The following is a 26965-nucleotide window of genomic DNA, read 5'->3' as shown; positions in this document are numbered from 1 at the left end:
TACCGGCCGGCCCGGCTCCCCTGGGGCCCCAGGGTCTCCCGCCTCGCCCGGCTCCCCCTGCGCAAGGAGAGAAGAGCAGAGTAAGCCCCGCGCTCTGCCCCCCGCCTGGCCCAGGTGATGGGCCCAGCCCCGCCAGGCTGGGGGACCCAGAGGGCAAGGCCGGGGAGGCAGAAAAGAGAAGGGGGGGATTTCTGTAAAATTTATATGGAAACTATGAGTGACTCAGTTTCCCCACTTGCACTGTACTACCCCCTCCCCAAGTGTTCATTTTCCTTCGGGGAGGAGAGGGGAAGGGGGCTGTGGCCCCACTGCAGGGTTCACTCTGCAGAACTGCCCTGGAGAGACCAGAGCTGGACAGGGTAGAGGGCTGGGCTGGGGGAGGGGGCCCTGTCCCGAGGAGGGGGGCTGGGATGGGGCCCTAGGGAGGGGACTGGCACAGGGGAGGGGGGTGTGCAGGGACATTGCTGGGAGGGGTCACGTAGCTGGCTCTGGGGGGCGGAAGGTTCCCATGCACCCATCCCAGCTGGGTTGGGGGGACCCAGCATCAGCTTGTATCCCCCTCACACACTCACCTTGTCCCCGACAGCGCCCGGCTGACCCGTTCCACCTGGCATCCCCTGGGGGCCCTAGGGACAGGGGATGGGGGGTGACACAGGGCCAGAAAGTGAAAGAACTCACCCCCTGACCTGCCCCGGGCCCAGCTTTAGAGACGGGTCAGTGTGTAAAGGGGCCGAGCTGGGAAATGCAGCCGCAGCGTCAGAGGCAGAAGGGAGCTGGGTGCTCAGGGCCTGGGGTGGCAGCGAGAAGTCTCGTCTATCGCCAGAGCTCTGATTTTAGGAAGACACTTGAGGGAAACAGCGTTACTGTCTCTGTGTCTCTCTGCAGGGTGGGGTAACCTGCATCTGAACCCTTTAATGGTAAATTCCCCTGGGCTAATTGCCAGGCTGGTTGGGAGAAGGAGAGTGAAGCCGATTGTTTTCCCAGGTCCAAAGGCTGCTGGAAATGTATAAAAACCCTGGGCCACGATCCTGCTCCATCTCCGAGCTGCTCTGCGTTCCAAGAGGGGGAAACCTTAAGCCACAAGGATTGAGATCCCCAGTCACTGACTGGAGCCCCCCGAACACGGACATGGGACTAGAACCTCTGGACTATTTGGCAACTACAAACTCATCATCACAAACTCTTTCTTCCCACAGGGACTGTGCCCTCCCAGGGAGTGGGGCTCGCTGTGTCTGCCCCACAGCAGTCTCTGCCTCCCAGAGACCCCCTGCCCCTAAAATCCCCCCTCCCTGCCCCATGGCAGGCGGCAGCCCCCTCCCCCCCCCGGAATGGACAGAGAACTCACTTCGCCACCAGCAGGTCCCTGCGCCCCACGTGGCCCCACAGCCCCGGGGGGGCCCTGCAGAGAAGGGAAAGGACAGGCAGTTAGAGCCAGGGAGTAGGGGGCACCCGACGGGCACAGTCGCTCGGGGAGGGGCAGGAGGGGGATTGGAGGGGAGGCGGAGGGGCAGGGGGAGGTCTTCACACAACGCACACTCAACCTGTGGAACTCCTTGCCAGAGGATGTTGTGAAGGCCAGGACTATAACAGGGTTCAGAAAGAGCTAAGTAAGTTCACGGAGGACAGGTCCATCAATGGCTGTTAGCCAGGCTGGGCAGGGAGGGTGTCCCCGGCCTCTATTTGCCAGCAGCTGGGAATGGGCGACAGGGGATGGGTCACTGGATGATTCCCTGTTCTGTTCATTCCCCTGGGGGCACCTGGCTCTGGCCGCTGTCAGACAGGATCCTGGGCTGGATGGACCCTGGGTCTGACCCAGTCTGGCCGCTCTTATGTTCTTATGGGAGCTAAGAGGAGGAGGGGGCAAAGGGGGCAAGGGGGAGCTGAGGGGTGGGGGGAGCTCATACCATGGGGCCGACATCTCCACTCTCACCCTTCTCTCCCTGCGGGCCCGGCATGCCCTGCAGAGAACCACACGGGGGGTTAACTGAGGGCGTAGGGGCTGCCTGACCTCTCCTGGGACAAGAGCCCCCCCAGCTCACAGGCCTGTCCCCAAACTGCTCTGCTGGCATCAACCCGCAGCCCCAGCCAGACCAGCCCTGGGCTCCCCCCAGCTCTGCCGGTGCCCCTCACTCCCGCCTGCAGCCCCCACCAGCCCAGACCTGGACTCCCACCCTCGTCCCGGTGCCCCACACTCCCGACCTGCAGCCCCCACCAGCCCAGCCCTGGGCTCCCACCCTCGCCCCGGTTTCCCTCACTTCCGACCTGCAGCCCCTGCTAGCCCAGCCCTGGGCTCCCACCCTCGCCCCAGTGTCCCTCACTCCCGACCCGCAGCCCCCACCAGCCCAGCCCTGGGCTCCCACCCTCGCCCCGGTGCCCTTCACTCCCGACCCGCAGCCCCCACCAGCCCAGCCTAGCTCCCACCCTCGCCCTGGTGCCCCTCACTCCCGCCTGCAGCCCCCACCAGCCCAGCCTAGCTCCCACCCTCGCCCCGGTGCCCCTCACTCCCGACCTGCAGCCCCCACCAGCCCAGCCTAGCTCCCACCCTCGCCCTGGTGCCCCTCACTCCCGCCTGCAGCCCCCACCAGCCCAGCCTAGCTCCCACCCTCGCCCCGGTGCCCCACACTCCCGACCTGCAGCCCCTGCTAGCCCAGCCCTGGGCTCCCACCCTCGCCCCCGTGCCCCACACTCCCGACCTGCAGCTCCCACCAGCCCAGCCCTGGGCTCCCACCCTTGCCCTGGTGCCCCTCACTCCCGCCCGCAGCCCCCACCAGCCCAGCCTAGCTCCCACCCTCGCCCCGGTGCCCTTCACTCCCGACCCGCAGCCCCCACCAGCCCAGCCTAACTCCCACCCTCGCCCCGGTGCCCCTCACTCCCGCCCGCAGCCCCCACCAGTCCAGCCTAGCTCCCACCCTCGCCCCGGTGCCCCTCACTCCCGACCTGCAGCCCCACCAGCCCAGCCTAGCTCCCACCCTCGCCCCGGTGCCCCTCACTCCCGACCTGCAGCCCCTGCTAGCCCAGCCCTGGGCTCCCACCCTTGCCCCGGTGCCCCTCACTCCCGACCTGCAGCCCCTGCTAGCCCAGCCCTGGGCTCCCATCCTTGCCCCGGTGCCCCTCACTGCTGCCTGCAGCCCCCACCAGCCCAGCCTAGCTCCCACCCTCGCCCCGGTGCCCTTCACTCCCGACCCGCAGCCCCCACCAGCCCAGCCTAACTCCCACCCTCGCCCCGGTGCCCCTCACTCCCGACCTGCAGCCCCACCAGCCCAGCCTAGCTCCCACCCTCGCCCCGGTGCCCCTCACTCCCGACCTGCAGCCCCTGCTAGCCCAGCCCTGGGCTCCCACCCTTGCCCCGGTGCCCCTCACTCCCGACCTGCAGCCCCTGCTAGCCCAGCCCTGGGCTCCCACCCTTGCCCCGGTGCCCCTCACTCCCGACCTGCAGCCCCTGCTAGCCCAGCCCTGGGCTCCCATCCTTGCCCCGGTGCCCCTCACTGCTGCCTGCAGCCCCCACCAGCCCAGCCCTGGGCTCCCACCCTCGCCCCGGTGCCCCTCACTCCCGACCTGCAGCCCCTGCTAGCCCAGCCCTGGGCTCCCACCCGCGCCCCGGTGCCCCTCACTCCCGCCCGCAGCCCCCACCAGCCCAGCCTAGCTCCCACCCTCGCCCCGGTGCCCAACCCTACCTGCAATCCAACAGGGCCGCTCAAGCCAGGGAATCCCTGTGCCCCCTCGTCTCCCTTCTGGCCAAACATCCCCTGCTGCCCGCGGCGGCCGGGCTCTCCGTCCACTCCCTGCAGGGCCAGAGGGGTTGGGGTCAGCGCTGCCGGTGCAGAGACCTCCTGGGGGGCAGAGCTGGGGGTCACGCAGCTCCGGGGGGGGTCATGCAGCTCATGGGGGGCAGAGCTGGAGGTCACGCAGCTTGGGGGGGGTCATGCAGCTCGGGGGGGCAGAGCTGGGGATCACACAGTTTGGGGGAGTCACGCAGCTCGGGGGTGGGTCACAAAGCTCAGGGGGGCAGAGCTGGGGGTCATGCAGCTTGGGGGGATCATGCAGCTCATGGGGGGCAGAGCTGGGGGTCACACAGCTTGGGGGGGTCACACAGCTCAGGGGGTCAGAGCTGGGGATCATGCAGCTCGGGGGGGGTCACGCAGCTCTGGGGGGGCAGAGCTGGGGATCACGTAGTTTGGGGGGGTCATGCAGCTCGAGGGGGGTCACACAGCAGGACACTGGGGCAGGAGGGGTCTCCTGGGAGTGTCAGACACAGGCCCTGGGCACTAGTGGGGCACAGGGGGCGGGTGTGCGTGACTCCCAGGCGGGAGGCCGAGGGAAGCAGTTTGGGGGTGACTGGGCTGAGGGGCCCAGGGGGCCAGCTGGGCGCTCCCCAGATAATCACCGCGGAGCCGGGGTGCCCGATGGGTCCCTGGATACCGGTCGGTCCTGGTGGGCCCTGGTGGGGGAAGCATAGAGTTAGAGCTGGGGCAAAAGCAGCCTCTAGACCAGCCCCCTGCCCCCTTACCTGCCCCACTGTTCACCCCCCCGGCATCTCCAGCCCCTTCTGAGCCCTTCACTACATCCCTCCCTTGTCTCCACCTGCCTCCTCCTCAGACCCCGTCCCACCCCCGGCTCACGCTGCGCCGAAGCTGGGTGCGAGGAGCCCGGTGGCAGGGCCCAGTCAGGGCCCCTCAGTGACCCCCAGCGCTGCCCCCAGTACTTACCGCCTCCCCCTTGTCCCCCTTGCTTCCTTTCTGTCCGGGGCCCCCCAGCTCCCCCTGCAAAGGCAAAGAGACCTCGATGAGACCTTCTGAGGCTCCCGCACCAGAGAACCCACCATCACTGGGGGAACCATCCCCCACAAACCAGCCATCGCCACGGGAACCATCACCAGGGAACCAGCCATCGCTGGGGGAACCATCGCCCACAAACCAACCATTGCCATGGAAACCGTCACCAGGGAACCGTCACCAGGGAACCCATCATCGCCGGGGGAACCATTCCCCACAAACCAGCCATCGCCACAGGAACCATCACCAGGGAACCAGCCATCGCTGGGGGAACCATCCCCCACAAACCAACCACTGCCATGGGAACCGTCACCAGGGAACTGTCACCAGGGAACCCGTCATCGCCGGGGGAACCATCCCCCACAAACCAGCCATCGCCACGGGAACCATCACCAGGGAACCCGCCATCGCCGGGGGAACCATCCCCCACAAACCAGCCATCGCCACAGGAACCGTCACCAGGGAACCCGCCATCGCCGGGGGAACCATCCCCCACAAACCAGCCATCGCCACAGGAACCGTCCCCATCGCCAGGGGAACCGTCACTGGAGACCCCAGCTCGGCACGATGCTCCATCCCACCTACCTTGTCGCCATCCTCGCCCGCGGGGCCCGGGGGTCCGGCTGGGCCTGGCAGGCCCCTGAGCCCCTGGATCCCGTCACGCCCGGCAGGGCCCATCGGGCCCCTCTCGCCCTGTGGGGTAGAAAAGGGAGCAACCAAAAGCAGGGTGAGTGGGGGGCCACACAGACCAACCTCCTCCCCCCAGGGTCCCCAGCCCACCCCACGGGGCAGAGCCCAATCCCCTCCCCCCATCCCACCCCACGGGGCACAGACCGATCCCCGACTCCCACCCCACCCCACGGGGCAGAGCCCAATCCCCTCCCCCAGCCCACCCCACGAGGCACAGACCGACCCCCTCCCCCCACCCCAGCGCACGGGGCAGAAACCACCCCCCCCGAAAGGTGCAGCCCCACTGCCGCACTCACACTGCCCCCCTCCAAGAGCCCCACCGGGGGGGGTCAAGGTTCAAGGGCAGCCCCGACAGGAGCAGCCAGCACTTACCGGGGCGCCCTTCTCCCCAGCGGGACCAGAGGGGCCCTGCTCCCCCCCATGGCCTGGCAGCCCGATGCCTCCAGCTGCCCCTGAGGGGCCTCGCTCGCCAGGGGAGCCCTGGGGAGAATTGCACATTGGTTGGGGGGTGCTGTGCCCCCAATTCCCCCATGGAAGTCCCTCCATCCCCAAACCCCACTGTGACCCTGCCACCGACAGCCCCCCAGAGCTCCAGCCCCCCAAGCCTCCCAAAGGCCCCCCAAGAGTCCACAAACCCCCTTCCCTTCCCGCCAGAAGTCCCCTGTGGGCCCCCACCCCAGCACTGGGCTCCCCTGGAGAGGGGACGGGGCTATGGGGCCAGCTACTCACTGTGGGGCCCAGGGGCCCGGGAGGCCCCTCTCTGCCCTTCAGGCCGGCTGGACCCTGTGGAGGAGATAAGACAGGACCATTAGACCCATGGGTGCCCCATCCCAGCACCTGCCCTGACCGTCCCCCGCCCAGGCAGCACTCACCGTCTCGCCGGGCGCGGCCCTGGCACCAGGAAAGCCAGGGATTCCCGGGGGGCCGCTCTTCCCCGGCAGGCCAGCCGGGCCAGGGTCGCCCTAGGGGACAGAGACGGTTAGCAGTGAGTGGGGACCCCTCCCACACCCCCACGGCAGGCCAACGCCCCTCATCCTACCAGAGCCGAGGGGGCAGGGCACAGCCCCCCATTCCCCAGAGCTGCCTGGGGGTGCCGAGCCCCTGGCCCGTACGGCGAGCAGCGAGGGGGCCCAGCAGGCTGAGGCAGAACACGAGGGGCTGGAGTAGGTGCTGGGCACGAGAAGAGCGGGAAGAAGGTGACCGTTTGCCAGGGAGCCCTGAGCAGCTGACCCCAGGCCCTGTGATGAAGTGGGGGGTTTATTCATCTTGTTCTGTTGCATGCGAGTCTTACTGTCCTACACTAATACTGTGTGTGTGCCTCTGTTTCCCTGTGTGCTGCACCGATACTCAGGTGTGGGAACTGGGGGTGTGATTTTACTGAGGCCCTCAGGGCAGGGGAGGCTACCCAAGTATTTGCACCTGTGTAAGCTGAGACCCAGGAGGTGGGTGTGACCAGGTGACACCTTCTGCCCTGGAAGTGAGACACGGAGGAGCATCAAGGGGGATGTCGGAGGTGGGGCGGCTGGAGGCTGGCAGTTTGCGTGGGGGGGCTGCAAGAGGGGGAATTTGGAGCGTCTGGCCCAGGCCTCCCAAGAAGGACTTGGCTGAAAGTCACTGACGTCAGTAATAACTCGGTTCTACGCTGTGGCCCTGCTGACGGATAAACCTTCCGACTTACGCTGGCTGAGAGTCACGGCTGACTGCGGAGTGGGGGGGCAGGGCCCTCTGGCTTCCCAGGGGTCCCGTCCAGCTTGACCCGCCAAGGGGAAGTGTGCGGTGCGAGCAGGGACACTGGACGCTCCAAGGTCAGACCAGAAAGGCTCCTCCTTGGTCCTACCCCACATGCCTCTCCCCCGTCCCACCCCACACACCTGGTGACAGGTGCCCTGAGGGGAGTTGTGCCACCCCAGACCTAGCTGGCTTCATACAGAGCCGTTCCAGAGCATTGGAGCCACCCACTCCCCTGCCAGACCCGGGCAGAGAACCCAGGCGTCCGGGTTCCCAGCCCTTGGTCAGGCCTGCTTGCCGTGCTGCCCAAGCAGGAACCTGGGGGGCGCATGTGCACACAGCCCCTGCTCCCCCTGCCCCCAGCATGGCACCTACCTTGGCCCCTTCCCGGCCGGCAGCCCCTGGCAGCCCCTGCTCCCCAGGGGGGCCCAGGGGACCCGGATGCCCCCGCTCTCCAATGGGGCCCGTCTCGCCCGAGCTACCCTGAGGGGCAGAGAAGGGGCAACAGTGAGGTGGGGCAGGGTGGGCTGGATCCAATGGGGGGCTTGCTGGGCCCTGCAAGAGAAGGGGCAGCCCCACCCCCACAGCAGCCGGGCCGGGGGGGGTCAAACCTGCAGCAGACACCCCACATCAGCCCTGCCACCCCCCAAGGCCTGTGGGGGCCTGGCCTGGCCAGCTGCTGACTGCGCCGTGCCCCTAGTCCAGCGATGGCCCCCCATGGAGAGCGGGGGGGGGGAATAACAGGCCACTGACAGGGAGACGGGCCCAACTCCCGAGGGTGCAGGGCCAGAGTGGGCATAGGGCCGGAGGCGTGGGGCTCACTCACCTGGGGTCCCACCACCCCCGTGGGGCCGGGGGGGCCGGTCTTGCCGTGGTATCCCTGCGGAGAGACAGGGGTGAGTGTGGGGCAGCCCCTGCAGCCAGGCCCCACTGGGACGGCAACAGGGGCGTGTGGGGGGCACTCACCGGCTCCCCGCGCTGTCCTGGGTGTCCGGGCAGCCCGTCCTTCCCGGCCGGGCCCTGCCAAGGTGCAGAGTCAGGGGCTGCGGGTGCCAACCAGCCAGATCCCCCACAGCACCGCCCCCCCACACCTCCCCCTCACCCAGGGCCACCCCACGCACCAACTGGCCAGATCCCCCCCCAGCCCCACCCCCCCACACCTCCCCCTCACCCAGGGCCACCCCACGCACCAACTGGCCAGATCCCCCCCCCCAGCGCCGCCCCCCACACCTCCCCCTCACCCAGGGCCACCCCACGCACCAACTGGCCAGATCCCCCCCCAGCCCCACCCCCCACACCTCCCCCTCACCCAGGGCCACCCCACGCACCAACTGGCCATATCCCCCCCCCAGCCCCGCCCCCACACCTCCCCCTCACCCAGGGCCACCCCACGCACCAACTGGCCAGATCCCCCCCCAGCCCCGCCCCCCACACCTCCCCCTCACCCAGGGCCACCCCACGCACCAACTGGCCAGATCCCCCCCCCAGCCCCGCCCCCCACACCTCCCCCTCACCCAGGGCCACCCCACGCACCAACTGGCCAGATCCCCACCAGCGCCGCCCCCCACACCTCCCCCTCACCCAGGGCCACCCCACGCCCCAACTGGCCAGATCCCCCCCCAGCGCCGCCCCCCACACCTCCCCCTCACCCAGGGCCACCCCACGCCCCAACTGGCCAGATCCCCCCCAGCGCCGCCCCCCACACCTCCCCCTCACCCAGGGCCACCCCACGCCCCAACTGGCCAGATCCCCCCCAGCGCCGCCCCCCACACCTCCCCCTCACCCAGGGCCACCCCACGCCCCAACTGGCCAGATCCCCCCCCAGCGCCGCCCCCCACACCTCCCCCTCACCCAGGGCCACCCCACGCACCAACTGGCTAGATCCCCCCCCAGCCCCGCCCCCCACACCTCCCCCTCACCCAGGGCCACCCCACGCACCAACTGGCCAGATCCCCCCTCAGGGCCGCCCCATACACCTCCCCCTCACCCAGGGCCACCCCACGCACCAACTGGCTAGATCCCCCCCCAGCGCCGCCCCCCACACCTCCCCCTCACCCAGGGCCGCCCCACACACCAACTGGCCAGATCCCCCCCAGCGCCGCCCCCCACACCTCCCCCTCACCCAGGGCTGCCCCACACACCAACTGGCCAGATCCCCACCAGGGCTGCCCCACACACCTCCCCCTTCCAGGGCCGCCCCACATGCCTCCCCCCTCCCAGGGCCACCCCACCCGCTAACCGGCCAGATCCCCACCAGGGCCACCCCACACGCCTCCCAGCCACCCCACGCACCAAATGGCCAGATCCCCCCAGTGCTGCCCCACACAGCTCCTCCGATAATGGCTCTCCCTGAACCCCAACCCTGCAGGAGGGACTCCCAGGAGAGTTTGTTCCCAGCCCCGGGGGGAGGGTGAGTTGTACTTACGGGCGGCCCCTTTGGGCCTCGGAAACCGTTGGGGCCCTGTGGTCCCTGGGGGCCCTGGGAGAGCAGGAGAACAGCTGTGAGCACAAGGGGGACAGCACCCGGACCCCCCTCAATTCCCCTCCCCCATCCTCTCCCCCAGCCCTCCAAGGCCCCTGTAGTCCCCTCCCCTTAGCCCCCCAGGACCCCTGTATCCCCCCTTGCCCCAAGCCCCACAGAGGCCCTGGCCCCCTGGGTGGCTGTCCCCCCCCCGGGCAAGGGGGGTTGGTGGGGGATCCCCCCCACGCCCACAGACACTGGCCAGCCTGTGGGGTCCCCGCTCAGACTCACCTTCTCCCCCCCAGCTCCAGGGGCCCCATCATGGCTGGCGTCGCCCTGTGGACAGAGAACCAGACTGAGGGTGCCCAGGTTCCCCCTCGGGGTCGGGGACCCTGCGCCAGAGCATGTGCCAGCTGGGGCACGGGCAACAGGGACACGTGCCGGGTAGGGGTGAGTCGAGGGGATGGACGAGGCAGGAACTGTGGGGCAGGGGGTGGGCTGCATGGCAGAGGTGCCAGGGGAGGAGGATGGGACGCTGGGGGTCACCAGACCCTGGGAGGGTGCTGGGTGCCAGGGGGAACTGGGCAGCATTGGGTGCTGGGGGTCACCGGGTGCTGGGGGAGGGTGCTGGGCAGGGGTGAGTCGAGGGGATGGACAAGGCAGGAACTGTGGGGCGGGGGGCGGAGCAGGGGGCGGGATGCATGGCAGAGGTGCCGGGGAGGAGGATGGGGCGCTGGGGGTCACCAGGCCCTGGGAGGGTGCTGGGTGCCAGGGGGAACTGGGCAGCATTGGGTGCTGGGGGTCACCGGGCGCTGGGGGGGGTGCTGGGCAGAGGGAGGGCACTGGGCAGGGGTGAGTCGAGCGGATGGACGAGGCAGGGACTGGGGGGGCAGAGCGGGGGCTGGATGCATGGCAGGGGTGCCAGGGAAGGAGGACGGGGTGCTGGGGGTCACCGGGCGCTGGGGGGGGTGCTGGGTGCCAGGGGGAACCGGGCGGCACCAGGTGCTGGGGGGTGGCACTGGGCAGAGGGAGGGCGCTGAGTATGAGGGGCAGAGGTCAATGGGGGGATGGCAGGGAGCTGGGCTGGGCACCCATGGGGCAGGGGGGCTGAGATTGGCCATGGGGGGTCTGGCTAATACCCGGCTGGTGGACACTGACACAGACAGACGGACGGAAAGAGCGGATGGGGCTGGCGCTGCGCAGCCAGACCCTGAGGTACCTTCGGGCCCGGCTTCCCCGTCAGCCCCATCTGGCCTCGCTCCCCTGGCAGGTCCTGGGCAGAGAGAGGGGGTCACGTTATTGATATAAACTGGGACCATACAGAACATGGATGCAACCCAGCTCCTGTAGTGGCACCAAATCTTATGTAAAGGGGGTCATATAAGGTGTGTAGGGCCAGGTTCTGGGTTGCTGGTTATGATTATGGTGTCTGTGTGCATGTGTCATTTTGTAGTTGAAGTTATGAGTATTGGCTCTACACTGTCTGTATTTCAAATGTGTGCTGTGCTTCTGGGTGACACCCCAGACAAGTTGGTGCCTGCTTGATGAGAAGAGGCAGATACGCCTTGTGACTCAGCAGGGTGTGCAGAGACTTTCCCATCTGTTAGTCTATAAGGTGCCACAGGACTCTTTGCTGCTTGGCCTTGCCCATGTGACTGCAGACTCCATGTTGCTGTAATTTTCCACAGTAAGAACAAAGAGGTTCTTACACCTGGAAGAGCCTATATAAGGCTGATGCCTCATCTCCATCTGGTCTTCAGTCCTGCTTCCTACCTCTGGAGGGACTTTGCTACAAGCTGAAGCTCTGAACAAAGGACTGATGACCCATCCCAGCGGGGGATGTTCCAGAGACTTGATTTGAACCTGCAGTTTATTCCATCACTGCTACAAGCCTGACCCAAGACCTTTGCTATTACTGGATGTCATTGATTCCATTTAACCAGTTCTAGCTCTCATCTCTACCTTTTCCCTTTATGAATAAACCTTTAGATTTTAGATTCTAAAGGATTGGCAACAGCGTGATTTGTGGGTAAGATCTGATGTGTATATTGACCTGGGTCTGGGGCTTGGTCCTTTGGGATCGAGAGAACCTTTTTCTTTTACTGGGGTGCTGGTTTTCATAACCATTCATCCCCAGGACGTGTGGCACTGGTGGGGATACTGGGAAACTGGAGTGTCTAAGAGAATTGCTTGTGACTTGTGGTTAGCCAGTGGGGTGAGACCAGAGTCCTCTCTGTCTGGCTGGTTTGTTTGCCTTAGAGGTGGAAAAACCCCAGCCTGGGGCTGTAACTGCCCTGTTTGAGCAATTGGTCCTGAATTGCCACTCTCAGCTGGGTCCCGCCAGAACCGCATCGTCACAGAGGGAGAGCGGGTACAGCATGGGGTGGACTGCTGGAGACCAGGGCCTGGCAGATGGGGGGCACCGGGGCCTGCTCAGCGCTGGTTGGGGGGATCTCTGGGGACCTGCTGCGGCCAGTCACTGTGGGGGTGGGGGGGCTAAAGGGCTCGGCCAGTCACTGGGGTATGGGGGGCTCTGGGGCCGGTCACTGTGGGACGTGGGGGGCTAAAGGGCTCGGCCGGTCACTGGGGTATGGGGGGCTCTGGGGCCGGTCACTGTGGGACGTGGGGGGCTAAAGGGCTCGGCCGGTCACTGGGGCATGGAGTGTCAGGGCTGGTAGCTGGGGAACATGGGGGCTGTCACCAGGGGACAGAGCCGGCTCCTTGGCCTGTTCCCCCAGCACTGAGGGGGGCCAGGGGGTGTCTGGGGTCGCTCACCGGAGGTCCACGCTCTCCCGTCTGCCCGGCCTGGCCAGCCTTGCCCTGCGAGGGGAGAACAACACAGTAGAATGGGTGAAATACTGTGCATGGCACTGCCCTGCCCCACGGGCACACCCGCCCCACGCCTGCAGGCACCGCATGGTTGAAGGGCTGGCAGCCAAAGCCCGCTACCCGCCTGCCACCACCTGGGAGTCCATATTTATCTCAGGGGCCCGGCTCACTCACCCTCTTTCCTTTCTCCCCTGCGAGCCCCAGGGGGCCCGGGAAGCCAGCAGAGCCCTGCAGGAGAGAGCATGGGTTAGGGGGGTGAAGCATGGGGGCCCAGGGGCCCCCTCCCAGGATGCTGTGGGCTCTGAGGCCCCAGACTCCTGCCCCCCACTTACCTTGGGACCCTGGCGGCCAGGGTAGCCCGGCAGGCCTGGCACACCCAACTTCCCCTGCAGGGAGAGAAAATGGAGCTGAGACGTGGCAGGGCCCCGAGCTAGATCCAGGGGCGAGGGGACGAGGGTGCACTCACCTTCTCCCCCGCTGGGCCGGAGGCGCCCGCCTCCCCCACGGGACCCTGCTGGCCCTTCAGCCCCTCGGGGCCATCCTCCCCCCGTGGCCCCAGCGGCCCCGCATTGCCCTGCAGTGGAGAGAGAGAGGCACCCCAGTGCCAGGATACTGCGGCATTCAGGAGTGGGGCTATCCCTGTGCCACCCCCTTCACCCCCTGGCCCAGAGACCCCCTCCTGCCCCCAAGTCCCACCCCTCCCCCACACCCAGAGCCCCACGTGACGAACTGGGGATGTTCTTAAGGTTTTCTCTGAATACGATGTGGGTGCCTCAGTTTCCCCTTTGCATTTCTTAAGTATCTAGATCAGGGGTTTTCAACCAGGGGGTTATTATGTGGGGGGTCACGAGCTGTCAGCTTCCACCCCAAACCCCCCTTTGCCTCCAGCATTTATAATGGCGTTAAATATATTAAAACGTGTTTTTAATTCATAAGGGGGATCGCACTCAGAGGCTGCTGTGTGAAGGGGTCACCAGTACAAACTTCTGAGAACCCCTGGACTAGGCGCAGGATCAGCGGGTGTGAATGTTGCAGAGCCCAAGAAGGCCCCTGTGATGGTGTCTGCACAGAGAATGGCCGACACTCTGTCTCCTGGCAACTAATGGCCTGGGCCCCCCCTTTGCAAAGGTGCCAACTGAAGGTGTTGGAGACCAAAGAGACCTCCTGGCCCGGAAAGGGACAAAGGCCAGACAGGAGGGGCTGGAGGGGGGTTCAGTTTGGAGCTGGCTGGGGACGAGGAGTGAAGTGCAGACGTGGGGGTCTGGCTCACTGCCCCCAGAATGGACCAGGTCGAGGGGTCTGGGTCTCTGTACCTACAAGCTCTGTTTTAGACCCTGTTCCTGTCATCGAATAAACCTCTGTGTTACTGGCTGGCTGAGAGTCACGTCTGACTGCAAAGTGGGGGTGCAGGACCCTGTGGCCCCCCAGGACCCCGCTGGGGTGGACTCGCTGTGGGAAGCGCACGGAGGGGCAGAGGATGCTGAATGCTCCAAGGAGAGACCCAGGAGGTGAAGACGTGTGAGCTTCTTGCCCTGCAGAGAGTCTGCTCCAAGGGAGAGGAGGCTCCCCAAAGTCCTGACTGGCTTGGTGGGGAGCAGTTCCGGAGCATCGCCCGGGGACTCCGTGACATCCCCCACCCCTCCCCCTCCTGCCCCACACCCAAAGCCCAACCCCCTCCCCTGTGTCCCTGCCCCACTCTGACAGGCCCAGCCGGTAGGAAACGCCCCACAATTTGCGGTGAAATGTGCAGTCAACACCCCCACCCACGCCAGGAAGGGCCCCGCTCACCCTGTCGCCCTTGTGGCCCATGTCACCCTTGAAGCCGGGGAATCCGTCTTCTCCCTGGACAGAGACACGGGTCAGGCCAGACGGGGCCGACCCCGAAACCTGGGGGGTCCCCCTCTCAGAGTGAACTGGGACCTCATCCCCTTAACGACCAACGTGGGTCTCCAGCACCCAACCCCAGCCCTGCCGGTGCCCCTCACTCCCGACACGCAGCCCCTCCCAGCCCAGCTCCGCCGGTGCCCGTCACTCCCGACCCGTAGCCCCTGGTAGCCCAGCCCTGAGCCTCTTCCCCCCAGCTCTGCCAGTGCCCTTCACTCCTGACCCACAGCCCCTGCCAGCCCAGCTCTGCCGGTGCCCCTCACTCCTGACACGCAGCCCCTGCCAGCCCAGCTCTGCCGGTGCCCCTCACTCTCGACACGCAGCCCCTCCCAGCCCAGCTCTGCCGGTGCCCCTCACTCCTGACCCGCAGCCCCTGCCACCCTAGCTCTGCCGGTGCCCCTCACTCCTGACCCACAGCCCCTCCCAGCCCAGCTCTGCCGGTGCCCCTCACTCTCGACACGCAGCCCCACCCAGCCCAGCTCTGCCGGTGCCCCTCACTCCTGACCCACAGCCCCTGCCAGCCCAGCTCTGCCGGTGCCCCTCACTCCTGACACGCAGCCCCACCCAGCCCAGCTCTGCCGGTGCCCCTCACTCTCGACACGCAGCCCCTGCCACCCTAGCTCTGCCGGTGCCCCTCACTCCTGACACGCAGCCCCTGCCACCCTAGCTCTGCCGGTGCCCCTCACTCCTGACCCACAGCCCCTCCCAGCCCAGCTCTGCCGGTGCCCCTCACTCCTGACCCACAGCCCCTCCCAGCCCAGCTCTGCCGGTGCCCCTCACTCTCGACACGCAGCCCCACCCAGCCCAGCTCTGCCGGTGCCCCTCACTCCTGACCCACAGCCCCTGCCAGCCCAGCTCTGCCGGTGCCCCTCACTCCTGACACGCAGCCCCACCCAGCCCAGCTCTGCCGGTGCCCCTCACTCCTGACACGCAGCCCCTGCCAGCCCAGCTCTGCCGGTGCCCCTCACTCCTGACATGCAGCCCCTGCCAGCCCAGCTCTGCCGGTGCCCCTCACTCCTGACACGCAGCCCCTGCCAGCCCAGCCCCAGCCCATGATTCTCCCCTGCAGGCCCCACCCCCGCAGTGAGACATTTTTTTCCCTTGTCACCTGGCAGGTCCCAGCTGGTGTCCCCCCCGCTCCCCCCCCGCCCGCTGCCCTTACCTTCTCCCCTTTGCTTCCCTTCAGGCCCCTGGCTCCGAAGGCCCCCTGCAGAGACACGGGGGCGGGGGGGTCAGAGCAGGACTCTGGGCCCCGAACACTGAGGAGGCAGCACTGCACCCAGAGTGCAGGGGCTGGGGGGCTCTGGGACTGGGGAGGGAGGGACTGGGGGGGAGAAGCTCCGAGGCACTGAGGGGGGCAGGGGGGAGAAGCCTCCATGGGGAGGATACCAGAGTCGCAGAGGGAGGTGCTGGGACACGGGGGGGGGGGAGGCCCTGGGGGCTTAGCAGGGTCGCAGGGGGAGGCGCTGGGACACCGGGGGGGGGGGGGGGGGAGGCCCCAGGGCACGTGGGGGGAGAGGCCCTGGGGGGATTACCAGGGTCGCAGGGGGAGGCCCCGGGACACCGGGGGGGGAGAGGCCCCGGGGGGCTACCAGAGTCGCAGGGGGAGGTGCTGGCATGGCAGGGGGCAGCTCCCATCCGGGCTCTGACCCTGCCATGGGGCTGGCCTGGCTGACGACCCGGGGGGGGGGAAGGGTGGGGAGGGTCCCTTCACTGGGGCCTGGCCGTACCCACCTTGACCCCACGGGGGCCTGGGTAACCAACGGGTCCCACGGCGCCAGCTGTGCCCTAGGGCGAGAGAGTGTCAGACAGCCCAGTTCTGCTCCCCGTGGGCCCCACCCCGCATGCAAACGACCCCCCCAGGCCCCACCCCACTGGCCCCACCGCTCGCATGATCCCCCATGGGCTCCCAGGGCCCTGCCCCCCAAGGGCACCGTGGGGACGGCGCTTTGGCCCTGGGGCGTACAGCTGCTTGGTGCCCCTAGAGGCAGCCCCTCCCTGCCCCACACCAGCTCCCCACGTGTCCCCAATGGGGGGCAGCCCAGGCCCCGGGGGCTCCATACCTGGAGCCCTTTCTCCCCCGCCGGCCCCTCTCTGCCCGGGTGACCCTGCAAGGAAGCACAAGAGACACGGGGAGGTTAGCGCCAGCCACCCCCCCGCGCCCCTATCGAGCTCCCTGGCGGCAGGGGATAGAAGAGGGGGGATGGGGGGGTTACTCGGGGGATGGGACATGCTGGGGAGGGGGAAATGCCAGGGGGAGGGTGTGCTGGGAGGCACATGCCGTGCTCTGCCTGTGTATTTGCACCTGGGGGGCATGCTGGGAGCTGGGGTTCCCGGGGGGGACGTACAGGGGGGTGCATGTATGCCAGGGGGACATGCCGTGCTCTGCCTGTGTGTTTGTTCCTGGGGGGGGTATGCTGGGAGGGAGGGGGTTCCCGGGGGAGGACATGGCAGTAGGGGGGGTGCATGTGTGCCAGGGGGACATGCCGTGCTCTGCCTGTGTGTTTGTTCCTGGGGGGGGATATGCTGGGAGGGAGGGGGTTCCTGGGGCGGACATGGCAGCAGGGGGGGTGCATGTGTGCCGGGGGGACATGCCGTGCTCTGCCTGTGTGTTTGTTCCTGGGGGGGGGGATACGCTGGGAGGGAGGGGGTTCCTGGGGCAGACATAGCAGCAGGGGGGGTGCATGTGTGCCGGGGGGACATGCCATGCTCTGCCTGTGTGTTTGTTCCTGGGGGGGGGATACGCTGGGAGGGAGGGGGTTCCTGGGGCGGACATGGCAGCAGGGGGGGTGCATGTGTGCCGGGGGGACATGCCGTGCTCTGCCTGTGTGTTTGTTCCTGGGGGGGGGGATACGCTGGGAGGGAGGGGGTTCCTGGGGCGGACATGGCAGCAGGGGGGGTGCATGTGTGCCGGGAGGACATGCCGTGCTCTGCCTGTGTGTTTGTTCCTGGGGGGGGGGGAATATGCTGGGAGGGAGGGGGTTCCTGGGGCGGACATGGCAGCAGGGGGGGTGCATGTGTGCCGGGGGACATGCCGTGCTCTGCCTGTGTGTTTGTTCCTGGGGGGGGGGATATGCTGGGAGGGAGGGGGTTCCTGGGGCGGACATGGCAGCAGGGGGGGTGCATGTGTGAAGGGGGGACATGTCATGCTCTGCCTGTGTGTTTGTTCCTGGGGGGGGGATATGCTGGGAGGGAGGGGGTTCCTGGGGCGGACATGGCAGCAGGGGGGGTGCATGTGTGCCGGGGGGACATGCCGTGCTCTGCCTGTGTGTTTGTTCCTGGGGGGGGGGATATGCTGGGAGGGAGGGGGTTCCTGGGGCGGACATGGCAGCAGGGGGGTGCATGTGTGCCGGGGGACATGCCGTGCTCTGCCTGTGTGTTTGTTCCTGGGGGGGGGGGGATATGCTGGGAGGGAGGGGGTTCCTGGGGCGGACATGGCAGCAGGGGGGGTGCATGTGTGAAGGGGGGACATGTCATGCTCTGCCTGTGTGTTTGTTCCTGGGGGGGGGATATGCTGGGAGGGAGGGGGTTCCTGGGGCGGACATGGCAGCAGGGGGGGTGCATGTGTGCCGGGGGGACATGCCGTGCTCTGCCTGTGTGTTTGTTCCTGGGGGGGGGATATGCTGGGAGGGAGGGGGTTCCTGGGGCGGACATGGCAGCAGGGGGGTGCATGTGTGCCGGGGGGACATGCCGTGCTCTGCCTGTGTGTTTGTTCCTGGGGGCGGATGTGCCGGGCAAGCCCAGCCTAGTGTCTGAGCCCCCTGCCCCCAGAGCCCTGCGCCCCCAGTACTTACGGGGGGGCCATCGGCACCAGCCACGCCCTGCATGCCCCGCTTCCCAGGCGGGCCCTGCGCAGAGAAAGGACACGTCATGGGGGCGCCCCCCTCAGACTCTGCCGCCCCCTCGCAGCCGCCATGGGGCCCCGCAATGGGCACCCCTCAGAGCCATCACTCCTACGCCCAACCCCACAGTGGGGCCAGCTGGGGGTCGCAGGAGGCCCGGTGCCCAGCCCCCACCCCAGCCCCACACATGCTCCAGAGCAGCCCCACACCCTCCCCACACTCACCTTCCCTCCCGGCATCCCGACGGGCCCTTGGGGGCCAGGCAGGCCCTGGCGGAGAGAACAGAGATGGGTCACAGGGGGATGGTGTACATCCCCCCTGCCACACCCCGGGCCCCAACCCCCCCAGCATCCCCACACCCCTACCTCAGTTACACCCCCATCCCATGTGCCATCCCAGCCCCCAGCCTCCCCTGCAGCTCCATCCACCAGGCCAGGCCCCCTGATGGGACCGGCTGGGGGGGTGGGGAGCACTGGCCCACCTCCCCCACTGTTAGTGAAGGGGGGCAGGGGGAGAGATCCGGCCTCGCCCCATTGACCCACATTTGGCCCCCGTGTGGGTGATGGACGTACCTGGGGTCCTGGGGTCCCCTGCTGGCCGGGGGGGCCCGGCTCCCCCTGGATTCCCTGGGGAGAGAGCAGCATCCGTGAGGCATGGGCACAGGCTGCCCCCCCACCCTGCTCAGCCACCAGCACAAGGGGCTTTGAGTGCAGCTGGGGGGCCCAGCCCTAGAGGGGAACAGAGCCCCAATGCATCCTGCTGCATCCACCACTGGGAGCCCCAGGCCTGAGCCAGCCCCCCCACACACCCTTATGCCCCCCACAGGCTTCCTAGAGCCCCCCACAGCCCCCACACATCCCACAGCCCCTTAGCCCCCCACAGGCTCCCTACAGCCCTCCACACCCCCACAGCTCCTCAACATCCCACAACCCCTTAGCTCCCCACAGGCTTCCTACAGCCCCCCAAAATCCCACAGCCCCTTATGTCCCTCGCAGGCTCCCTACAGTCCCTCATAGGCCCCCACACTCACACAGCCCCCTCAACATCCCACAGCCCCTTATGCCCCCCACAGGCCCCCACAGCCCCCAGCACCCTCAGGGTCCCCCCCCAGCTCTCACCACGTTGCCCTTGGGCCCAGGCGCGCCGTCCATGCCACTCACGCCCTGCGGGGGAAGGGGAGAGCGTCAGTGGGGGGCAGCAAACACATGGGGGGCACATAGACAGGGCTCCTACCGGCTGTCCTGGGGGGCCAGGGGGGCCACGGGAGCCGACCAAGCCGCGCACACCCTATGGACAAAGAAAGAGAAATTAGACTGTCTGAGAGTACCAGCTCCTCCATCCCCTCCACCCCCCCAGAGTCCACCCCCTCCCACAGCCAGGGAGGGAACCCAGGAGTCCTGCCCCCCCTGCTCTAACCCCTACCCGCACCCCCTCCCACAGCCAGGGAGGGAACCCAGGAGTCCTGCCACACCCCCTCCCACAGCCAGGGAGGGAACCCAGGAGTCCTGCCCCCCCTGCTCTAACCCCTACCCGCACCCCCTCCCACAGCCAGAGAGGGAACCCAGGAGTCCTGCCACACCCCCTCCCACAGCCAGGGAGGGAACCCAGGAGTCCTGCCCCCCCTGCTCTAACCCCTACCCGTACCCCCTCCCACAGCCAGGAAGGGAACTCAGGAGTCCTGCCCCCCCTGCTCTAACCTCTACCCGTACCCCCTCCCACAGCCAGGGAGGGAACCCAGGAGTCCTGCCCCCCCTGCTCTAACCCCTACCCCACCCCCTCCCACAGCCAGGGAGGGAACCCAGGAGTCCTGCCCCCCCTGCTCTAACCCCTACCCGTACCCCCTCCCACAGCCAGGGAGGGAACCCAGGAGTCCTGCCCCCCCTGCTCTAACCCCGACCCCTACCCTCTCTCACAGCCAGGGAGGGAACCCAGGAGTCCTGCCCCCCCTGCTCTAACCCCTACCCGTACCCCCTCCCACAGCCAGGAAGGGAACTCAGGAGTCCTGCCCCCCCTGCTCTAACCTCTACCTGCACCCCCTCCCACAGCCAGGGAGGGAACCCAGGAGTCCTGCCCCCCCTGCTCTAACCCCTACCCGTACCCCCTCCCACAGCCAGGAAGGGAACCCAGGAGTCCTGCCCCCCCTGCTCTAACCCCAACCCCTACCCTCTCTCACAGCCAGGGAGGGAACCCAGGAGTCCTGCCGACCCGCTCTAACCCCTACCCCACCCCCTCCCACAGCCAGGGAGGGAACCCAGGAGTCCTGCCGACCCGCTCTAACCCCTACCCCACCCCCTCCCACAGCCAGGGAGGGAACCCAGGAGTCCTGCCCCCCCTGCTCTAACCCCTACCCGTACCCCCTCCCACAGCCAGGGAGGGAACCCAGGAGTCCTGCCCCCCTGCTCTAACCCCGACCCCTACCCTCTCTCACAGCCAGGGAGAGAACCCAGGAGTCCTGCCCCCCCTGCTCTAACCCCTACCCGTACCCCCTCCCACAGCCAGGAAGGGAACCCAGGAGTCCTGCCCCCCCTGCTCTAACCCCTACTCCCACCCCCTCCCACAGCCAGGGAGGGAACCCAGGAGTCCTGCCCCCCCTGCTCTAACCCCTACCCCCACCCCCTCCCACAGCCAGGAAGGGAACCCAGGAGTCCTGCCCCCCAGCCCCCCTGCTCTAACCCCTACCCCCACCCCTTCTCACAGCCAGAGAGGGAACCTAGGAGTCCTGCCCCCAGCCGCCCCTGCTCTAACCCCTACCCCCACCCCCTCCCACAGCCAGGGAGGGAACCCAGGAGTCCTGCCATCCCTGCTCTAACCCCTACCCGTACCCCCTCCCACAGCCAGAGAGGGAACCCAGGAGTCCTGCCCCCCCTGCTCTAACCCCGACCCCTACCCTCTCTCACAGCCAGGGAGGGAACCCAGGAGTCCTGCCCCCCCTGCTCTAACCCCTACCCGTACCCCCTCCCACAGCCAGGAAGGGAACCCAGGAGTCCTGCCCCCCCTGCTCTAACCCCGACCCCTACCCTCTCTCACAGCCAGGGAGGGAACCCAGGAGTCTTGCCTCCCCTGCTCTAACCTCTACCTGCACCCCCTCCCACAGCCAGGGAGGGAACCCAGGAGTCCTGCCAACCCGCTCTAACCCCTACCCCCACCCCCTCCCACAGCCAGGGAGGGAACCCAGGAGTCCTGCCCCCCCTGCTCTAACCCCTAACTGCACCCCCTCCCACAGCCAGGAAGGGAACCCAGGAGTCCTGCCCGCCAGCCCCCCTGCTCTAACCCCTACCCCCACCCCCTCCCACAGCCAGGGAGGGAACCCAGGAGTCCTGCCCCTCCTGCTCTAACCCCTAACTGCACCCCCTCCCACAGACAGGAAGGGAACCCAGGAGTCCTGCCCCCCAGCCCCCCTGCTCTAACCCCTACCCCCACCCCCTCCCACAGCCAGGGAGGGAACCCAGGAGTCCTGCCCCCCCTGCTCTAACCCCTACCCCCACCCCCTCCCACAGCCAGGGAGGGAACCCAGGAGTCCTGCCCCCCCTGCTCTAACCCCTAACTGCACCCCCTCCCACAGCCAGGAAGGGAACCCAGGAGTCCTGCCCCCCCTGCTCTAACCCCTACCCCCACCCCTTCTCACAGCCAGAGAGGGAACCCAGGAGTCCTGCCCCCAGCCGCCCCTGCTCTAACCCCTACCCCCACCCCCTCCCACAGCCAGGGAGGGAACCCAGGAGTCCTGCCCCCCCTGCTCTAACCCCTAACTGCACCCCCTCCCACAGCCAGGAAGGGAACCCAGGAGTCCTGCTCCCCCTGCTCTAACCCCTACCCCCACCCCTTCTCACAGCCAGAGAGGGAACCCAGGAGTCCTGCCCCCAGCCGCCCCTGCTCTAACCCCTACCCCCACCCCCTCCCACAGCCAGGGAGAGAACCCAGGAGTCCTGCCCCCCAGCCCCCCCGCTCTAACCCCTACCCCCACCCCTTCTCACAGCCAGGGAGGGAACCCAGGAGTCCTGCCCCGAGCCGCCCCTGCTCTAACCCCTACCCCCACCCCCTCCCACAGCCAGGGAGGGAACCCAGGAGTCCTGCCCCCAGCTCCACCAGTCCAGTGTGGGGTACTCACGGGTTCCCCAGGCTGCCCCCTGGGTCCTGGCAGGCCGCCCAAGCCCTAGGAGAGAGAGAGAGCAGAACTGAGGGGGGGGCCTCACTGGTCCCGTAGCACCCGCGCCCCCTTCCCCACCTGGGGCCCTTACCTTGGCTCCATTCTCTCCTGGGGGGCCCGGGGGCCCCGGCTTCCCCACGTCCCCCTGCAGGAGAGAGAGTGAGAGGTGAAGCTTGTGGGACTGGGGCAGGGGGCTCACACCTGCCCCATGGGGCCGGGGGGGGGCTCACACTTACCTTGAGACCCTTCTCGCCCGGCAGCCCCGGCAGCCCATCGAAGCCCCTGTCGCCCTACGAGGGGGAGGGCGTGTTAGCCATGCAGGCCCAGCGGGAAGTGGGGCAGGGACCAGGCCCAGCACACAGGGCGTGTGGGGGGCCCAGACACCCCAGAGGGCTCTGCTCCCCGCCACGGTCCCTCAGCCAGCCCCTTATCTCCCCCCTTCCCTCCCCCCCATTGTCCCTGCCAAGCCGAGCTCCATCTGCAAAGCCTCTCGGAAGTGAGGCTGTGCAGGACCCTGGCAGCCGGCCGCAGAGTCGCCTCTTCGTATCACAGGGGGGAAACTGAGGCCCCAGAGGGGCAGGGGCTCACCCAGCCACACTGCAGGGCAGTTTGGGGCAAGGCTGGGAAGAGAACCAGAGCTCCGGGACCCACCCCCTGCAACCCACCAGCTGCTCCCCTCCCGGAGCTAGAGATAGAACCCAGGAGTCCTGACTCCCAGCACCCCCCACCCCACCCCAGGGACCTCAATCCAGCCACAGACCTTGGGTCCGGTGTCCCCCGGGAGACCCCTGGCACCATCCGCCCCAGAGCGACCCTGCAAAACACGTCAAGGGTGTGAGAGGCTGGCTCCGGCGCGCTGCAGGCCAGCCCGGCTGTGGGGGGATCGGGGGGCTCGTGTCTGGGGTGTCGGCAAGGACTGGCAGCCTTGGGGCTGGGCCACCAGAGTGCGTGGAACAAAGCACCGGCTCAGCTGAGCTCTCGGGGGGCCGCGGACCCCCACTATGGGACTCAGCCTCTGGCCTCTCCCCCCGGGGGACACCCTGGCTGCACCTGAGGACAGTTCAAAGCCCCCGTCAGGGTCCCCCAGACCCAACTCAGACACGACCAGGCCTGGTGAGTGACCAGCCGGGCCGTGTCTGTGCCAGCGAAGGGATGGGTCCCCACGGCCACGGGGGCCCCATCCTTAGGGGAGGGCTGGTGCTTGTTCAGAGCCAAGCGGGGGATCCCCCTGCCCCCACAGGAAAGTCCTGGGGGGGGGACGGCCTGCCCCTGCCAGAGCCCCTAACCAGGGGTGCCGCTGGCAAGGCTGTGGGCTTCCCGGATCGGTCACACGTTTACCCCCAGGCCCTACAGCCGGGCGGGACCCGGGGGCCGGCCCCAGGGAGCAAAGCGAAGCTGGGCGGCCAGGGCTGAGCCTGCTCCAGAGGGCAAGGGACACCAGAGGGGGGGCAGGGGACCCGGGGGGGGCAAGGGACCCCAGAGGGGGGGCACGGCCCCACTGCTCTGAGCCGTGACTGGGCCCTCGCTGGGCCGGGGTGGGATCGGGGCCCCACCACGCTGCCGGGCTGGTTCAGGGCGAGTCGCAGCACCAACGGGCAGGGACGGGGTCCCTGAGGGGGATGCTGGGGCGGTACGGGGTGGCAGGCGGGGGCATGAGGGGCACGGAGCAGAAGTGCTGGGGCAGGAACTCCACTGTCGTTTTATTGCCCCTGGGGCGGGTGCTGCATTGCCAGGTGCCCCAGGCTGGGCGGGAGGGGCCAGCCCCTCGGGCACCCGCGCCCCCAGTGGCTCGTCCTCACAGGCCGCGGCACTCACCCGTTTGCCCCCTTTCCCTGGCGGGCCGGGTGGGCCCTGCATCCCCCGCGGTCCCTGCAGGAGAAAGAAGGGCTGATGGCTCCACTCGACACCCCCAGCTGGGTCCCCCAGGTCCTGTGCCACCTGCCCCCCACCACCCACCAGGCCCCACGCCCCAACCCCCACACAGTCCCCCGTTCTTCCCCCTGAGCTGGGCCCCCATCCTCCCTCCCTCCAGACTCTGCACCCCACTGGGCCCCACACTGGCCCCAGCCCGCTCCCCATGCCCCCCCAGCCAGCCCTGGCACTGACCACCCCCCACCAAAACCAGCCTCAAACCCCGTCCCCCAAGTGCCCATCGGCTGGGCACCAGGGCCATGCGCTGCTCAGCACCCCCTGCCCCATGGCACAGGGAGCCCCCTGGCTCCCTGGGGTCACCCAGCTCACCTGAGGCCCCATGTCTCCCGAGTCCCCTTTCAGGCCGGGATTTCCAGGGAGGCCCTACAAAAAACAAACGAGAAAATCCTCAATGTGAGGGCTGGGGGTAGGTGACGGTCCCCAGGCCAGAGTCACTGGCGGAGGAAAGGCCATGACCTGGCTCAGCACCCCCAAGCCGGCTCCCCACTGATCCCCCCACGTCCCATTCCCTGCCCCCAGAGCTGGCCCCCCTGCAACCCCCCCCAAGCCGGCCCCCCACTGGTCCCCCCCCACATCCCATTCCCTGCCCCCACCGAGCCAGCCCCCCACTTGTCCCCCTGTGACGCAGTAGGGAGCAGGGCAGAGTGACCTGGAAATGGGTCCAGTTACTGGGGCTGGCTGCATGGGGGACAGGAGAGCAGGGGGTGATTTTACCTGTGCCTGTAACCTGAGCCAGGAGGGGAGTGGGGCCAGGTGGACAAAGGGAGAGGGGGAGAAGGGGGGCAGAGCCGGCTGGAGGGGGTTTGGGTTCAGCTTTGGGCTGGCTGGGAAGAGGCAGGAATCCCACGTCTGGGGTCTAAGCTCCTTGCCCCCCAGAGGGACCTGGCTGGGGGGTCCTGGCTGTACCTACAAGCCCTGCCGGGGACTGTGTCCTGTCGGCTAATAAACCTTCTGTGTTACTGGCTGGCTGAGAGTCCCGGGGAACTGCAGAAAGTCAGGGGTGCGGGGCCCTGACTCCCCCACACTCCGTGACACCCCCCACGTCCCATTCCCTGACCCCCAAGCCAGCCCCCCGCTATCCTCCCATGTCCCATTCCCTGCACCTCGAGCCGGCCCCCCGCTGCTCCCCCCTCACGTCCCATTCCCTGACCCCCAAGCCAGCCCCCCGCTATCCTCCCATGTCCCATTCCCTGCCCCTCGAGCCGGCCCCTCGCTGCTCCCCCCTCACGTCCCATTCTCTGCCCCTCGAGCCGGCCCCCCGCTGCTCCCCCCCCACGTCCCATTCCCTGACCCCCAAGCCAGCCCCCCGCTATCCTCCCATGTCCCATTCCCTGCCCCTCGAGCCGGCCCCTCGCTGCTCCTCCCTCACGTCCCATTCCCTGCCCCTCGAGCCGGCCCCCCCGCTGCTCCCCCCCACGTCCCATTCCCTGACCCCCAAGCCAGCCCCCCGCTATCCTCCCATGTCCCATTCCCTGCCCCTCGAGCCAGCCCCCCGCTGCTCCCCCCCCACGTCCCATTCCCTGACCCCCAAGCCAGCCCCCCGCTATCCTCCCATGTCCCATTCCCTGCGCCTCGAGCCGGCCCCTCGCTGCTCCCCCCTCACGTCCCATTCCCTGACCCCCAAGCCAGCCCCCCGCTATCCTCCCATGTCCCATTCCCTGCGCCTCGAGCCGGCCCCTCGCTGCTCCCCCCTCACGTCCCATTCCCTGACCCCCAAGCCAGCCCCCCGCTATCCTCCCATGTCCCATTCCCTGCCCCTCGAGCCGGCCCCTCGCTGCTCCCCCCTCACGTCCCATTCCCTGCCCCTCAAGCCGGCCCCCCGCTGCTCCCCCCCCACGTCCCATTCCCTGCCCCCCGAGCCAGCCTCCCGCTGCCTCCCTCCATGTCCCATTCCCTGCCCCCCAGGCCGGCCCACCCAACCCCTGGGGGTTACTTTACACCCCAAAAATAAACACCAAGATACCCCCACTACCCCATGTTACCCCCTCCCCCGGTATCTCCGCAGCCCCACCACTCACCAGGGGGCCCGGCCGGCCGGTCAAGCCCATGGGGCCTGGGGGTCCCTTCATGGAGAGCTGGAAGAGAAGGAGCCAGGTGAGGCTGGGGCAGAGACGGGGCCCGGGGCCAGCGAGGGGGCCTGAGTGCGGATCCTGCCACGGGCGCAAGGCCTGGCCTTACCTTGGCTTGCTGCAGGACGGCCTGCGCCTGGGCCTCCTGGAACGACACCATGGGGCCCTTGGGTGAGTCGCCACCGAACTGGAACTGGGGGGGAACAAGGCAGCGCCCGGGTCAGCGACAGGGTGGGGAGCAGCTGGGCTCACCCGCCGGGGCACCAACCCCCTGACCCCACCCCCCACAGAGCAGGGAACAGCCCTGCCCCCCCCGGGCCTGCACACCAGCCCCCCGCTCCCCCCAGAGAGAACAGGGAATGGCCCGCTCCCCCGCACCTGGGCACCAGGCCCCCCAGCCCTACCCAGACTGCACCCCTCGATGCACACCCCCCAGCCCGTCCAGCCCCGCACAGCCCACGGGGACACCCCCCACCTACCGGCAGCATGATCATGGTCCCCGGAGGCCCCTGGCCCCCGGCGGCTCCCAGCAGCCCCGGCCGCCCCGCAGGGCCCTGTGGGGGAGGAGAGGAGCCCCCCATCAATCAGCAGGCGGCGCAGGCAGGGACTCGCAG

The 26965-nt window shown here is 68.1% G+C and overlaps 1 protein-coding gene across 1 annotated transcript in view; it reads right to left on the bottom strand.

Annotated features, from left to right (window-relative positions):
- Positions 1 to 7: 7 nt before the first annotated feature.
- The window catches only part of LOC115640207 (collagen alpha-1(V) chain-like), a gene marked incomplete at its 3' end in the record, with an annotated part of 43731 nt that continues 16773 nt past the window's right edge, over positions 8 to 26965 (bottom strand). The window contains exons 12-50 of the mRNA XM_030543021.1: positions 26831 to 26905; positions 26461 to 26544; positions 26301 to 26357; positions 24592 to 24645; positions 24166 to 24219; positions 23111 to 23164; positions 22587 to 22640; positions 22442 to 22495; positions 22312 to 22356; positions 19440 to 19493; positions 19325 to 19369; positions 18779 to 18832; positions 18431 to 18475; positions 18159 to 18212; positions 16428 to 16472; positions 16099 to 16152; positions 15527 to 15571; positions 14269 to 14322; positions 12947 to 13054; positions 12813 to 12866; positions 12655 to 12708; positions 12427 to 12471; positions 10871 to 10924; positions 9943 to 9987; positions 9616 to 9669; positions 8157 to 8210; positions 8017 to 8070; positions 7566 to 7673; positions 6335 to 6424; positions 6192 to 6245; positions 5835 to 5942; positions 5358 to 5465; positions 4707 to 4760; positions 4385 to 4438; positions 3675 to 3782; positions 1905 to 1958; positions 1346 to 1399; positions 573 to 626; positions 8 to 57 (exon numbers count right to left, since the gene is read on the bottom strand). Of these exons, the coding sequence (XP_030398881.1) occupies positions 8 to 57; positions 573 to 626; positions 1346 to 1399; positions 1905 to 1958; positions 3675 to 3782; positions 4385 to 4438; positions 4707 to 4760; positions 5358 to 5465; positions 5835 to 5942; positions 6192 to 6245; positions 6335 to 6424; positions 7566 to 7673; positions 8017 to 8070; positions 8157 to 8210; positions 9616 to 9669; positions 9943 to 9987; positions 10871 to 10924; positions 12427 to 12471; positions 12655 to 12708; positions 12813 to 12866; positions 12947 to 13054; positions 14269 to 14322; positions 15527 to 15571; positions 16099 to 16152; positions 16428 to 16472; positions 18159 to 18212; positions 18431 to 18475; positions 18779 to 18832; positions 19325 to 19369; positions 19440 to 19493; positions 22312 to 22356; positions 22442 to 22495; positions 22587 to 22640; positions 23111 to 23164; positions 24166 to 24219; positions 24592 to 24645; positions 26301 to 26357; positions 26461 to 26544; positions 26831 to 26905 (2399 nt within the window). The remainder of the gene's footprint in view (positions 58 to 572; positions 627 to 1345; positions 1400 to 1904; positions 1959 to 3674; positions 3783 to 4384; positions 4439 to 4706; positions 4761 to 5357; positions 5466 to 5834; positions 5943 to 6191; positions 6246 to 6334; positions 6425 to 7565; positions 7674 to 8016; positions 8071 to 8156; positions 8211 to 9615; positions 9670 to 9942; positions 9988 to 10870; positions 10925 to 12426; positions 12472 to 12654; positions 12709 to 12812; positions 12867 to 12946; positions 13055 to 14268; positions 14323 to 15526; positions 15572 to 16098; positions 16153 to 16427; positions 16473 to 18158; positions 18213 to 18430; positions 18476 to 18778; positions 18833 to 19324; positions 19370 to 19439; positions 19494 to 22311; positions 22357 to 22441; positions 22496 to 22586; positions 22641 to 23110; positions 23165 to 24165; positions 24220 to 24591; positions 24646 to 26300; positions 26358 to 26460; positions 26545 to 26830; positions 26906 to 26965) is intronic.

The sequence above is a fragment of the Gopherus evgoodei genome, unplaced genomic scaffold (genome assembly GCF_007399415.2).
Source record: "Gopherus evgoodei ecotype Sinaloan lineage unplaced genomic scaffold, rGopEvg1_v1.p scaffold_243_arrow_ctg1, whole genome shotgun sequence".
In the NCBI taxonomy this organism is placed as follows: Eukaryota; Metazoa; Chordata; order Testudines; family Testudinidae; genus Gopherus; species Gopherus evgoodei.
Note: the sequence above shows the minus strand (reverse complement) of the source record. Positions and strands in the feature narration are given on the sequence as shown.